At 42.3% G+C, this 15,481-nt stretch overlaps 1 protein-coding gene across 1 annotated transcript; it reads left to right on the top strand.

The window, feature by feature from the left end:
• The first annotated feature begins 8,400 nt into the window (after positions 1–8,400).
• dda1 (DET1 and DDB1 associated 1) lies at positions 8,401–13,566 on the top strand. The gene is made up of 5 exons (XM_080537173.1): positions 8,401–8,663; positions 9,947–10,027; positions 10,133–10,184; positions 12,050–12,111; positions 12,347–13,566. Exons 1-5 carry the CDS (start codon positions 8,655–8,657, stop codon positions 12,449–12,451), a joined length of 309 nt encoding a protein of 102 aa, XP_080393299.1. The 5' UTR covers positions 8,401–8,654; the 3' UTR covers positions 12,452–13,566.
• The last annotated feature ends 1,915 nt before the right edge of the window (positions 13,567–15,481 follow it).

Here is a 15,481-nt window from a genome sequence, read left to right as displayed (position 1 = left end):
GGCTTGCTTTGGCTGGACACACACACGCACACGCGCACGCGCACACACACACACACACACACACACACGCACACGCGCACACGCACGCACACACACACACACACACACACACACACAAACATACTTATGAGTCACAGACAGACACTTCCCTGCTGTGTCAGTCTTATCCCTACACTGGAGACGTTCTTTATTACCACTATTAAACACACACACACACACACACACACACCTACACACACACACACACACACACACACACACACACACACACCTACACACACACACACACCTACACCTACACACACACACACACACACACACACACACACACACACACACACACACACACCTACACACACACACACACACACACACCCACACCCACACACACACACACACACACACACACACACACACACACACACACACACACACACACGCACAAACTAGGATAACCCCTAGGGGTTAGGTTCGAGGGTAAGGTTCACCATCACAGGTTCATGTTACAGTATATCAGTTTCCATAGAGACTACTCTCACTGACAGTGTTATGACCACTAAAAGGCTTTATCGGGGTTCTGTGGATATTCTCCTCCCTTTTCACATGAAAAATAACTATCTACTGTCAGTATCCAACACAACAGTGACACTGCAACATTATTGTACAAATACTATTGTCACTTTATTGTCACTTTTTGTCACTTATTCACGATTATTATTGAATCGTTGATTGTTACAGACTGCTGTTGTTGAGCGTGGAGAAAGATCCTGAAACATTTCACTATGTCAATTGCAACTGTATGCGGCAGAAGTGACAAATAAAATGTGATTTGATTTGATTTGATTTTGAACAATCCCTCCCAGGACAGTGTCTGTACACTGTGACTACTTTACAACCCAAAGCTTGACCGTTTTCCTTCCAGACAATGGCTCATTACTGAGACAGACAAGCCTCTTCCTTCGGTGTGGACTTAGAGTATTAATAGCGAGGACAGTAATAGCAGTACGCTGACTCAAAGCCGGCCAGGCTACAGTGTGTTCCCTCTGCACCACCACCACAGCGATTAACATAGCAGTCATTGCAGTGGAGGCTGGTGGAGGTAGAAATCTGAGGACAGGCATGTTATAATTAAATGGCCTAGACACTTCTGCAGAGAAACAACAGATGATGAAGATACGACTGAAAAACAACTATGTTAGCATTTCCCATGAGCGAAGTAAAGGTTGAATATTGAATCACATTGCTGATTTCAAATTACAGGTTTTTCTGCTTTTCTGTCAAACCCTAATAACTGTTAGCTGTTATAATCGCTGAGACACACACACACACACACACACACACACACACACACACACACACACACAGTGCTTTCGGAAGTATTCAGACCCCTTCACTTTGTTGTGTTATAGACTCAATTTCTAATGGATTAAATTAAAATGATTTGCCATCAATCCACAGACAGTACCCGAGAATGACAAATGGAAAACAAGTTTTTAGAAATGTCAATAAATGTATTAAAATTGAAATACAGAAGAGAAATACCTGATGTACATACTATATGTCTTCAGACCCTTTGCTATGACAAATTAGCTAAAATGCTAAAATGTCATCAACAAATCACTCAATAAGCTGCCACATGCTCCATAATTGTGTGTGGATTGAAAATTCATTTAATTTTTTATTGTGACAGAGACAGTAGAGATTTGACAGGAAGGATGGGTGAGAGAGAGAGAGAAGGGATGACATGCAGGATATGTCCACGGCCGGAATCGGACCGGGAACCCTGCGGTTACATGGTCAGCGCTTAGTCCGCTACGTCACCTAAGCGCCCCTTACAAAATAATTTAATCCATTTTAAATTGAATCTATTACACAACAACATTTTGAGCCAGATTATACGGTGCCTTCGAAAAGTATTCTGACCCTTTTACCCTGTCCACATTTTCACCTTTTCCACCTTTAATGTGAAAAAGGTGAAGGGGTCTGAATACTTGAATACTGAATACTATACGAAGGCACTGTATAATCTGGCTCAAGCCAGTCCTTTGGTAAGGGACTGGTACCTCCCTGTTTACTGTAAGATCAATTTCATTCAGAACTGCAATGCCATCAGACACAGCAGGGAGCCATATCATTAGCCTCATATCATAATTGCCTTCTTTAAGTCTTATGGTCAATTTGAGATCTGCCTAACTCTACTCTCCTAACACTGCTGATGCACTGTGCATTATTTGCCTATGCCATCAGCCTGTCAGAATGCTTACATTCCAAAATCACTATCTGCCCAAGTAATCTCTTTGACATAGGCATTTTTGACACTCCATACAAAGATGGCTCGGCTGACCACAAGTGAAGCATGACTTTTATGCTATGCTATGCAATTATGCTATGAGGCTAACGATATGAGACAACTTGGATGATGACAGTACAGTTTGTGGTGGAGGCTAATAGGTTTATAGGTTTACAAGGCTGATTATACAGTAGGTTAGGCGACTATGGGTTCACATGCCAATAGACGTGGGTATTAGCACCGACAGTACATGCCAGGGCAGAATTTCCCTTTTTTCATATAACCAGATAATTGTATCCAGTTTTAACATGACGATAAACTATTAACAACATGTTGTTTATTTCAAAAGGAAAACTCTTCGAGCCATCAAATCAACACAACTAACTAGGCTGCTATGACGCATCCATTCACACAATCTCCTTCCCATGGAGATAGGGTCTTTAATAAGGCTACATAGTGGGGTTGTTTACCAGCAGCCTTGGCGACAACAGAGCGGCCAAGCTGGGTTTGTCTCCTGTGGTATTAGCCTTCCTGCTGCTCTGCTGGCTGCGAAGAAGGATTATACCTCCTTTTCTCTCACTCTAGTCCCACACTCTAGTCCCCCCCCTCCCCCAATCTGTCCACAGCTACCTTGTGATAATTCTGTAGAATAGAATATAATATAATAGAATTAGAGTAGAACAGAATAGGGTCTTGTATTGTACAATATTGGAATTGTATTGTCCACCCAGAGAAGGACATTTGCCATCATTTGGCTTCACCTCACAAGTAACAGTATTTTAGTCACAAGTGGACGGCTGGAGAGGTGTGTGTGTGTGTGTGTGTGTGTGTGTGTGTGTGTGTGTGTGTGTGTGTGTGGAGACTGTCAGGCTTGGGTTTGGAGCCCAGTCAGCTCTCGATGCAACTGTGGTACGGTTTAAAATCTCAATTCCACTGCCCTTTGCTGTTGCCTGGGGATTACAGTAACAATGTAGCATAGTATTCCTCCCTCCCTCCCTCGCTAGCTGGCTAGCTCTGTCTCTGTCTCCCTTTTGCTTACTTGCACATCCTCTACCCCACACAACAACGTTCTGCAGTGCTGTGTGTTTTGTGCCGGCTGCTGGTCCCAGCTGACAGTTTGATATCTGTGCCTTTGACTGACACGTCAGGTTTAAATGTCCTCATGCATAAACCCTATTAAATGCTTCTAAGGTTTGCCCGGCTAGCTAACATGCTGTATCACTACACTTACTGTGACCCTCCATTTTCTCACAGCGTGAGTTCTGACGAGGGAAAGCCAGAATGAAAGGACTTTACAAACAGTATGAGTGTATAAGAGAACAGCTTTATCTAACTATTGTCATAATATGATCACTATTTTTTTAAAGACACACTATATTATAGCCTATATTATCTTGCTATAAGTTTGTTTGGTGGTTGATTTACCCTACAGCTAATGTTCAGTCAGATTCAGGTGTTATTGTTTGTGGACATTGTGTGTAGGCCTACTTATTATAAACCACACCTATCTTATTATAAACCACACCTATCTTATTATAAACCACACCTATCTTATTATAAACCACACCTATCTTTCCTTTTCATTGCTGCCCCCCTCAGTCTTCATATGCTGTATATATTATTCAATAACAAGAGAGAAAGATGTCCTTAAATTATTCATATATAGTAATGCCTGCAGGAAAACCTCCGACTCAGTGTGTCAACAACACTGTGGATGACAAATCACTGAGTGGGACTCATCACATTGATGCCATGAAACTCACAGAATCTCAAGATTTAGAGATAGTGGTCTGTTTTGTGGTGGCAGATTAACAGTAACAGTAACGGCAACATTTGCATTTAATCAATCACCATCCCACACAGGGAATCTGCTGAAAATGTAATTATTTTTCCATACACATAATTTGTGATCATGATCATCAAAGTCATCTTAAACAAGACTTTGACACATAAACAATGTTAAAACATAACATAAACATAATTCAACTAATTTAGCCATGAATGTTCCAATAATCTGCCACCCAGCATGATAACTATGGACAACATGTGTAAAAATAGCAGAAATCCCATAGATGGACTTACTGTACATACAGTACACACATTAAAAACACCAAAACACCCTCATCAGTGTTATCAGCCCTCAACCTGACTAGTCGAGGAATATTTTCAACTATAACTATGGATAATCACATTTCCAGACAGATTCTGTTTTATATATTTTTTTAGACTGTGAACTCAATATGGGTTAGGTATTACAAACCAAACTGAACATCTTTAAAAAAAGAAAAGAGGACAACATTCTTGATTCTTGAGGACGACATAGAGCAAGAGTTTTCAAGGGTGTTTTTCCACACACAGCTCATTTCTTTTTTGGGAACTCGTGTCAATTACTTGCTTGGTCAATGGTGGGTTTAAAATCAACCCTCAATGTAAATAGAATCATCAACCACAAACTCCCATGGCCCATGGTAACTGCAAGGCTATCAACACATGGCCTTGTTGTCAATAGTGAGCACCATCTTACATGCTGTAAGAATGTACCAGAAGGAATCGCTGAAGGACAGAAGCCCAGAAAAGAGAAAACAGCATTAAAGTGTTGATCCCTCGGCTACACTTTTGCAAGGTATTCAGGGATCTGAGGGCATCAAGATATGATTTGGTACTCAAATAGTGAGATAGTATAACTCAAGTTATACTCACATAGTATAAACCCTTCTCATGATAACTTTATTGACCAATGACTTGTCAGCTCTGGATGTTGAAAATCATACACTATGAGATGTGTGGTAGGTGAGGGATCAGAATGGGAGGGTATAAGAGAGTGTGTAAATATTCCTATGCATGGTCATATGTGTGTGTGGCAATATGGACCTGACAAATACCTTGTATTTGTGTATTTGAGGTGCAAGACTCAAAAGAACAGCTCGGAGAGAATTTAATCATTAGGCTTTACCTTCAAAATGACAGTGTTTTGTGACGGTGACTTGTGATTTTGACTTTTGTCTATATCTATCTATCTATATCTATATCTATATATGTATATGTGTGTGTGTGTGTGTGTGTGTGTGTGTGTGTGTGTGTGTGTGTGTGTGTGTGTGTGTGTTGAGGGGGGGGGGGGGGGGGTGGAGCTCCCATGCATCATAGGAAGACAGGTAAATTAATTAGGTCATAATAATAGCAATCTGAAATTCTTCTTTTGCAATTGTTCATTTCTAATTATCAGTTGTAGACAAGGATATAGCCGAATGTGTTAATTAGCCTGATGACTACAGTTAGTATAGGCAGCGTTTAATTATCCCCAATCCATGTGAATGGAAAAACAACAATGCGTGCGCACTGAACGGCCTGCTGACCGACAGGCTGATCTGCAGCAATAGACACTACATGCCAGAAGGTTTTTTCTTCTTTTGTCGATCATCCCATTAGATTAATTACATTCGCATTACAATTGACCACAATATATACAGTACGCATAAACAATACTCACTTTGATTAGACCCATTCAATTAAAACTCATTCAATTCTGAGAATGTGTGGCACCAATCAATCTTCTGGTTATTACAGTGCGTGCTCGTTTTTTGGTCTTATATTTGCCACCATTTCAACGAAACATTTACCACTCACATGTTCATAAACTGATGGTCTTACCTTATTATTGCCGATCTCCACCGTTTTAAATTGTTAGATAATATGCCTATGACTTTCTTGGTATAAGCGTTCTGGAAACAGTCGAGCTATAATCTGTTGCAGACAATCCAATAATCTAATTTAATTGGAATAGGCTGCCCCCTGTTCGCAGCCTCAACATCATATCGGACAGTCTACATGATAGCTCACTGTACATGAGTGAATATGATATAGGCCTTAAGGCTACGCGCGTTTAATCGATTGCATTTTGATGTGCCCGTGGGCGCATTTGAATAGCGCCAGGTGTTTATCTCCATGTCCCGTTATTTAGATCCATTCAACGCGCTCCGGCTTCTCAAACTGCATTCCCTTGTCCTTGTGTTCGCGTCAGAGCGTACGCCCCCTACTGGTTGACTGACGCACATTGGCCAGCAGAAAACACAACACGGCCACCATCCATCCCTCCATGGTGACGCTTTACCCTGGTTGCAACAACAGTACAGGGAGTGTATTGTGCACAAGGCAATGTGAACGTTTTCAATTGCATTGTGCATTTAGTGTGCATATCCTCAGGATAAATTCTGCCATAATAGCCTATGCTATAAATATGTCTCTGCAAAATGCCCATAGCCTATTCTTATCTGTACAGGCTGGTGTGGTGTCGCTCCATTTCTAGGTTTCAGAGTCTCCCTGCAGAGCTTTTTCTGTGAATGAACCACTCCACAGCAGTCTCTGGAAATGCGAGTCGTTGCAGAATGACAGATTGGAAACACTGTGCTGCCCTCACAGTGAGTCAGACATTGCTGATGAGGTGAAATCTAATATCCACATTAATAAATAACAGGACAGGACAGGTCCCTTAACAGTGTAGTTTTCACTGAAAGTGTTTTTGCAATTATAAATCTAATAGCTCTAATCAAATATGTCCAAACCAGTTCAATACGCAAATAGCAAGATCTTCCTTTCTCGTGCATGCTGCATGGCTGCTGCTGCTGATGAGGTTGCTATAGGATTGGTTGCCTAGTAACTGTTACCATGCAAGGGATCCAGGACGTGTTCTGGAAAGGCAAGAGGGGCACTGACGCCCAGAAATATTCGGTGCACCGGGCCCGATTTTCCACAAAAGTAAAACCTATGCAAGCTATGCAGCTGATGTTAGGAGACAGAAAGGTGTGCATTTACTTGTCAGGGTTAAGTCTAGAATGTAGGCTACATTGCATTGCCAGAAAATGCATTACCAAATCTTAATCTAATGGAACGAGGATCAGATCTCAATTCACACCAGGTGTTCCTTTACAACTTCAATATAAGACATCCAGTTATATAAAAGCCATCTACAGTTGCTGTGAATGGGTGCATTTCTTGCCAGAGCCTATAATGTACAGAAGACTACATGCAAAAAAATGCCTCCCTATCAAGCTTAATGGAGTAGGAATAGACTATGTTCATATTCACACAAGATGCTAATTAACACCTCCACAATAACATATGGCATGCAGCTGCTGTTAATAGTTGATAGTTGCCTATACAGCAAGGTGTATTTCTTGGCATGGTCAGAGTCAGTATACTTGTTTTTTGATGAAAGAGGGTCAGGCATTACACATATTGATCACACACCGCATAAATCATCAATATGAATGAATGAATGGTCTTTATTGTCATTGATATAGTACAGGTACCATACAACGAAATTTGGGAGGGGGGGCTCCCCTGGTGCTAGGAAAACAATTACTAAAAACAAGAAGGGAAAAAGAGCTGGTTTACATAAATAAAGGCTATATACACTATCCACTATACTATACTATACAAATAAAACACTGTGCTGTACTCTATGCTATGCTATAAATATCCTAACATTTCCTATCTCTGAACCTTATGTACCCGAGGGTTTTCATATTGCACACAATAGCATACAGCTATAGCCTAGAGAATATATGAATTGGCATTCATAATAATTAGTATGAGTAATGAGTATACAAAGAAAAAAAGTATTTTTTATGGCAGCAATCTACAATGAACTTTCCTTCTACAGAAGGGAAGTGGGATCCCACTCAGAAAAAAAAGAAAAGAAAGAATATATATATATTTATTTATATTAATATAATTAATTAATAATATAATATAAATAAAATAACAAAAGGTTCAGTGATAGATTGATAGATAGACTGACACCACTCTGGGAAGGGTCATCGTGACAGGTCGACTGTTGTGAAGTCCCAGCCAGGTAAACAGACTGTCCGCACTGAAAACACAGGTGGACTGGCTTTGACCTATCAATGTCCATGTCAGAAATGACAGGCAACTTTTTAAACCAATGAGCTGTGGTCTCGTGCGGTAAATGGGAGTGGTCAATAGCCAATAGCCACCCTAGGCTGCCCCTAGGGGGTGGGGCTAGGCTAGCCTCTCGCTAAACCACTAGCTTAGCGTAGGCTGCAGTATTTCGTGGTGTGTGTGGCTACCCCCACCAGCAGTGCTTTCAGCGAATTTCTTTGAGAATTGAGATGGTTAGAGACGGAATTAATATGACAGTGACCTGTTAAGGTAGTAAACGTGGAGGGTCGTTGGACAGAGCAGCTTGACAGCTAAACCCTACCAGCCTAAACTGGCAATATCGAGCAACAAGGCAGCTAGCTGAGGCGGCTAGTTCAGTTAGCTGGTCACACTAGCTGTCCATTCAGCTCAGTTGGGTCTAGTTCAGCAGAGTTTCATCGTGGAACACTACTGCCTGGGAACTGTCATGGATAAGGTAACGTGAAACATTTTTGTTGTCAAAAAAAACCTGATGGCCAAGCTGAGCAGCTAGCTGACCAGGGGGGTATTCCATCAACGTTGCTAAAGGAAAAATCTAGGCTTATTTTTGACATGTCTCGCGAGATTTAATCAAAAATAAACCTGGATTCTTTCAAGAAGTCTCGCGAGATTTATCGAAATAAGCCTACATTTTCCTTTAGCGACGTTGATGGAATACCCCCCTCCCTGGACTCAAGTCAGCTAGCTTCATACGAGCCTGTTACTTTAGTAAACTGGCCAATGTTGCCAGCAGGTAGAAGCTAGTCCTGCTTAGCTGTCATGCCTGCCTGGGGGGCTTCCACTTTGGGCCATGACAGACAGGGAACCCCCCTATGATACGTGCAGCGAGGGGCGCGCCACACTACAGTACAGGTGTCCTTCTTTAACTTGGCTTTGTCTAGTCAATGGGAAACATAACGTTGACAAACGGAGGCGTCTTTGACATGTGTCAGTTTAAAAACCTCCTAGAGATGACATACTGTCTAATTGATTGATTGATTGATTTGGCTTACATGTAAGCGTTTAGAGACAGTCAGGAGGACCAACGCCATATAACGAATGGTTGTCAAACCTCAGAATTAGGCCAGATGACGGATGAATGAATGAATGAATGAATGAATGAATGAATGAATGAATGAATGAATGGTCTTTATTGTCATTGATATAGTACAGGTACCATACAACGACATTTGGGAGGGGGGGCTCCCCTGGTGCTAGGAAAAAAATACTAAAAACAAGGGAAAAGAGCTGGTTTACATAAATAAAGGCTATTATAGCCTATCCACTATATACACTATCCACTATAATATACTATACAAATAAAACACTGTGCTGTACTCTATGCTATGCTAGATGATCCGCAGCAGAGGTTGTTTCACTTTCAGGTTGTGTGCGCTGAGCTTCATGACCTGTAACAGGCTTACTTTAGTAGTCTACCTCACCTCTCACAAGTCTATTTCTACAGATGTACCATACATTTGAACCATGTAGCAGATACGACTTTTTTAAAATCCAAAACGATTTACAATTAGAGATTACGTGGACATTATCACTGGAGTAATTTAGGGCCAAGTGCCTTACTCAAGGGCACACTAGTGGTGTTCCCAGATTTGGGATTTGAACTCATGGCCTTCTGATCACCAGAGTCCAACTCACTATCCACTAGACCACCACTATACCAGCCTCAGTGGCTATGAAAAGACACATATCTGAGACAGTCATCGTCCTCTTCTCCCGCAGGCGGATTTCTTAAAAGGGCTTCCTGTTTATAACAAGAGCAACTTCAGCAGGTTCCATGCAGACTCTGTGTGTAAAGCGTCGGTGAGTATTTATTCATTGACTTTGGCGAATCAGAATAACAGTTTTTGTCTTCTTGGCGTCAGTTGTCCAATGTCTGAACCTACTTTGAACCCCCCTTTCTTACAGAACCGAAGACCTTCTGTGTACCTCCCCACACGTGACTACCCCTCAGAGCAGAGTAAGAACTTTCTGCAACGTCTTCACTGTTCATTGATGATCATGAGGTTATTTGTCTTGGGAAACAAAGCACCTATACCAGTGTTTCCCCTACCATTGCCTTGGGGGGGCGGGCCTCCCTCCCAACGGAACCCCCCGCCCCCCCAAGAAAGAGGAATTATTACTGACGGAGACACCAAACATCTGACAAGCAGGCTAAAATATCCGCGTTTTTTAAACGCACCCAACCCGAATCTGCCGAGTGGCAAGCCCATCTAGGCTCGTTGGTAACGTTAGTCCGCCGTAGTCTCGCATAGCCAGACCTATCTCCACACTTCACGCTGTGCCAGCGCTGGAGAATAATACAACATTTTGCGCAAGTGTGCGCGAGACGCGAGAGTTTTTGCCGGCTGTGATGTCTGCAGATTGAAAATAAGCAAGTTGAAACGTTAGCAAATATAATTGCTGAGTGTTCTGACAGAGAAAGTTGGTTAAAGTTGGTCGTTATTATTGTGACTAGTGTCTGATTATAGTTCCATAGTGTAAATAGTGTCAAAGAACTAGCAAGCTAGCTAGCTCAGAGGTGATGAGATGAGCTAGTCTCCTTGCACACTTGCCAGCTAAAGAGCTAACTGGAGGCACTTTATTATTTTACTTAAAGTAGATATACAATCTTTCTTATTCTGCTAGAGTTGGGCTTCATGGTAATACCATAATGGCATATTTACAGTACATGGACAGTTGATTGAAGCATTGGAAATGTCCGTTTTTTATAGTTGGACATACACATTTTTTTCAGATGAGAGAGTAAAGTCAAAATGACATTATCTGACTGGATTGCCCACAGCAATCCAATATTCAATTATAATTATGTTATAAATTGATATGGATCAATTTATGCCTTTTATTAGATTATAAATACTCTGGCTGTTTTGTTTACCTTTTGGTTGACAGCAAAAGGGAAAGAGGAGGATAGGGAGGGAGAGAAGGAGAGAGAGCAGGATAGTGTCGGCACACCAGAGAGAGAGACAGCAAGAACCAGGTGAGAAAGTGGACAGGGAGTCAAGACCACATAAGTAAGTAGCCTTGAGAACCGATGGTTCTGGAGCCTAATGGCCCATAGGGCAGGAGCCTATCTGGACATGACGCTGGTATGAGGCAGGGTCTTACCCCCTGGGGGGGGGGGGGGGTCCATGCCACGGTCCATGCCACCCCCCCAAGGCAGCAAACCTAGGGGAAACACTGTATACACACATAATATATACATATTCACTCACCGAGCGCTTTAGTAGAAACACCTGTAAACCTTCTCATTCATTCAGGTGGTGTAATGGTGTGGGGAATGTTTTCTTGGCACACTTTGGGTCATCGCTTGAATGCCACGGCTTATTTGAGTATTGTTGCTGACCATGTCTTCATGGCCACAATGTCCCCATCTTCTGATGGCTACTTCCAGCGTGATAATGCACAATGACTCAAAGCAAAAGTCGTCTTAAACTGGTTTCATGAAGATGACAATGAGTTCAGTGTTCAGTGGCCTTCTCATTCACTGGATCTGAATCAAATAGAACACAGAAGAAGAATTGTGTGACGCAATCATGTCGTCGTGGACCAGAATCTCAAAGGGATGTTGGAATCAATGCCACAAAGAATTGAGGCTGTTTTGAGAGCAAAACGAGGCCCTACCCAGTATTAGTACAGTGTTCCTAATAAAGTATTCGGTCAGTGTATAACAATAATAGCTAGCTTTGTTCCCGTTAGGACCATATGTATTGAAAAATCTATGCACTCACTGCAGTGCAAGTCGCTTTGAATAAAAGCGTCAGCTAAACGGCATGTATTATTACAGGCACGCGATTTTGAAATGTATTTCTGTTTTCTCCCCAGTCATTGTGACAGAGAAAACTAATATCCTCCTGCGCTACCTTCACCAACAATGGGACAAAAAGGTGAGTGGATAGAAGGAATATAGGCTCCTCTCCCTAAACCAGTAGATGCTGTTCAGGTGTAAGGGCAGCATGGCCTCCTGAGATGAAGTGGTTGAAATGTTGGCCTGCCGTACTTTTGCGAGTGAACCCCGTGCAATTGTTTTCCCTGTGTGGGTGGGAGGGACACAACTGTGTGGGTGGGTGGTTGGGGGCTTCAGTGAGTGACTGACTGTCTCTCCCCTCGTCTGTTGAACAGAACGCAGCAAAGAAGCGGGAGCAGGAGCAAGGTGAGGGCGGGAGCCCGGCACCTCCCCGGAAAATCGCCAGAACAGACAGCCAAGAGATGAACGAGGACACATGAGAGAGAGAGAGAAAGAGAAAGTGTGTGTGTGTGTGTGTGGTGTGTGTATGTGCGTGTGCGCCTGTGCGTGAGAGAGTGAGTGTGTGTGTGTGTGTGTGTGTGTGCGCCTGTGTGTGTGTCTGTGCATAACTGTGTGTGCACTTGAGCGAGTGGCAGAGCACATGGGTCACCTGGGTAGAAACAGGAGGACCAACTGGACAGACATGACTACGTATTACCAACAATACACCTACAGTTACCACAGTACACATTGACATACTGGATTTGTATGTCTAGAGTTTTGGGACAACAAACAAAAAGACCCTGCACTGATTTGGGGACAATGTTTTTTTTTTTTGTAATGTAAAATTATTATTTTTTACGTTTTGCAAAGAGCTTCCAGCCAATCACAGTACACTCTCCTCAACTTCACTGCCTAGCCTTGACCACACGGGGGCGGTGTGACATCTCGCCACACAGTCTGCTTCAACAGACCCAAGGATGCACTGTGAACTGCCTGCTACACAACAGGGGAAAAACCTGTGCAAACTCCCCTTGTACATGTGTTCATATGCGTTCAATATGCATATCTTCCATTTTGTTTAGAATTTGTGTGTGTGACAAAAGTGTGTGCTGGTTTTACTGTGTAAATTTCGGTCCTGAAACATGTCCTACTGCTCCCTATTGGCTGAGAAGACTAATATAACTAGTGACCCAACTGCTAGCTTTGTTTGAATGTTTGCAGCTTTCTAGATAGGGATCCCTGAAAAAGTATTTTTGGAATGCCAGGCCAAGTTGTTTTTAGGGTTGTCGTCCGTTGTTGTTGACGTCTACTCAGTTGATATAAGTAAAAGTTCCACACTGCTATGAATCATTATATGTTTGTATGATGATGAAGATCTCGACATGCCTGCACAACCAAGTGATGGCACAGGTAGCAAATAATTGTTTGTAAATGTCAACTACGAGGAGAACGTTGAGTTCGTCGAGAAGACTGTAAATAGCCAGTGCTAGCCAATCGATATTAAAGATGAAATGACATTGCTTTTTTGCCTTTTGTAAAATACATGTACCTGGATATTATAGATGCCCTTTGTATAACGGTGAGAGAAGCACTGATACCTGATGGTTGTTATCTTGACTTGCATGTCTATGTTTTTGACTTGGTTGTGGGGAGGGAGGGGGGGTTGATGTATGACAAGGGATGGATGACTGAGGGTGTGGACGTATGCCAGACCACCAGCCATGGAATGCACAAATGGCCTGCACAGCAATGTGCAGTCGCCATCCTGCCTTGTTCCAGAGGTTCAGCTTGTATTGACGTTGTACCGTACACGATAGACTGAGCTCAGACCTGTGTTAATGTTTACACTGCCCAAGTAAGTCACGGCAAGCCTCGTTCCATTCAACTGGAGATGCTGCAATGTGGGTTGACTGTGGTGGTGGTCAGTGATCTTCCTAACCTGCAGTACCTACCACCCTGTCTTTGAAGCATAAAGCCATGTTATGCCTCTGCTAGACGATAGACTAGTGTACACCCTAAGCCTTGTCCCATCTTATTGTGTGTTTTAGGTCAAGCTTTTTTTTTCTTTTTTCTTCTTCTTTTCAGCTTCGCTCCAGTAATAAAAGTGGTTGAAAAGTGACCTCTTGTCATGTGACTTAAACAGTTGCAAGAGAGAGACAGTAACCCCCTACTGTAACCCAATAGTGAAAAATAGTCCAAACAAGTCCTGGACAATCATCATTGTGCTTTCTCCATCCAGGCAGTTTCGACATGTCTGCTTGCAAAACAGAACTCAGAAAATAACACCTTTTACACAAAGTGTATTTGTTTACTGTTCAATAATTAGTCGTGGTTAATTTACAGTCCACGAGTTCCATTTAGGTAATTACATCCAGTTCACCTTGAATAATGAATAATAATGAATAGACATTAAGAGACATTTCATTTTAAATTGTTTTATTATCTATATTTTTCAGGTCTTACAAAAATATGACAAAATAAATTAAAAGAAATAAATAATCCCATTTCCCAGTATCATATTTTTCTTGAAAAGAAACATTTTTTGTACAGTGGTACATTGGAAGAGCACATGATGTCTTTTTCAGTTAGTGAGGCTTTAATGAACATGTGTTTTTATTTCAGTTAGGAGGTTAAGGGAAGGGCTTCTACGTAACAGTAGGTGCACGTCTCATTTTCTCACATCCACTCTTCACTGCCATGACAACGCTACATTTACTCCCTCCCCCCTCGGCATCTCCTCCAATCAAGTTCAGCAGATAACCCTGATGCTTCTGGGGCTGCATCAACTCACCCAGAGACACCAACAAAAAAATGAAAATGAAAAAAATAATTACACAGCAGTTTTTCATTCAAAAACCATGAGCCAGATATTCATTCAGTTCACACCTTGTCGTAGCCCCTATTCCTACCTAACCGTTAAGACTTCTAGAACGTTTAGATTTGTCCATACCACTTGTTAACAGTTTGATGTACTGATGCATTGAGATACTGATAGGAGTCGTAACAGTTACCTCTAGGGTTTTACCCACCTATTCTTGTTTATGACTACGACCCAAAACCTGTACGGACTTAAACACGTGTCCAGTAAGGCCGAAGGACACAAAGCAAGACCATCACCTTCAATGACAAAGAGGCCGGGTGCCTCTCAATAGACAAACGTTGCTTTCTCTCTTCACCTCCTTTCGCGTCTCTCCTTTCCTTCACTGCAAAGACAGGATAGACAGAAGCAAATACAGCGGATGCCTTAAGCCTTACATGCAATCTGCTTTCACCTGTCCAGTACTTTTTCCGATCAGTGCAGAAGAAGAGAGAGGGGGGGGGGGGGGGGGGTTTATGAGGAGAGGATACCATCGGTCACTATTGAGATGCACCCATAACCAATAGCCAGTGAGACCGGGTCAAGATAACTAACCAACCAAACTAGTCTGTGACAGCGAGCCACAGCAGGCGTGCCGGTGTGGGTGGTGTCGGCCTAGGCTACAATACTGTACATGATGAAGCATTATTATATTCCCCAACATTGCTTG

This window comes from Nansenia antarctica, assembly GCF_963989245.1.
Source record: "Nansenia antarctica genome assembly, chromosome: 7".
NCBI classification, from domain to species: Eukaryota; Metazoa; Chordata; class Actinopteri; order Argentiniformes; family Microstomatidae; genus Nansenia; species Nansenia antarctica.
The sequence above is the reverse complement of the archived record's forward strand: the minus strand, read 5'-3'. Positions and strand labels throughout refer to the sequence as shown.

Coding starts and splice junctions, on each gene's coding strand:
- dda1 (XM_080537173.1), top strand. Junction 10,028..10,132: donor ACTCTGTGTGTAAAGCGTCG/GTGAGTATTTAT, acceptor CCTTTCTTACAG/AACCGAAGACCTTCTGTGTA. Junction 12,112..12,346: donor ACCAACAATGGGACAAAAAG/GTGAGTGGATAG, acceptor TCTGTTGAACAG/AACGCAGCAAAGAAGCGGGA.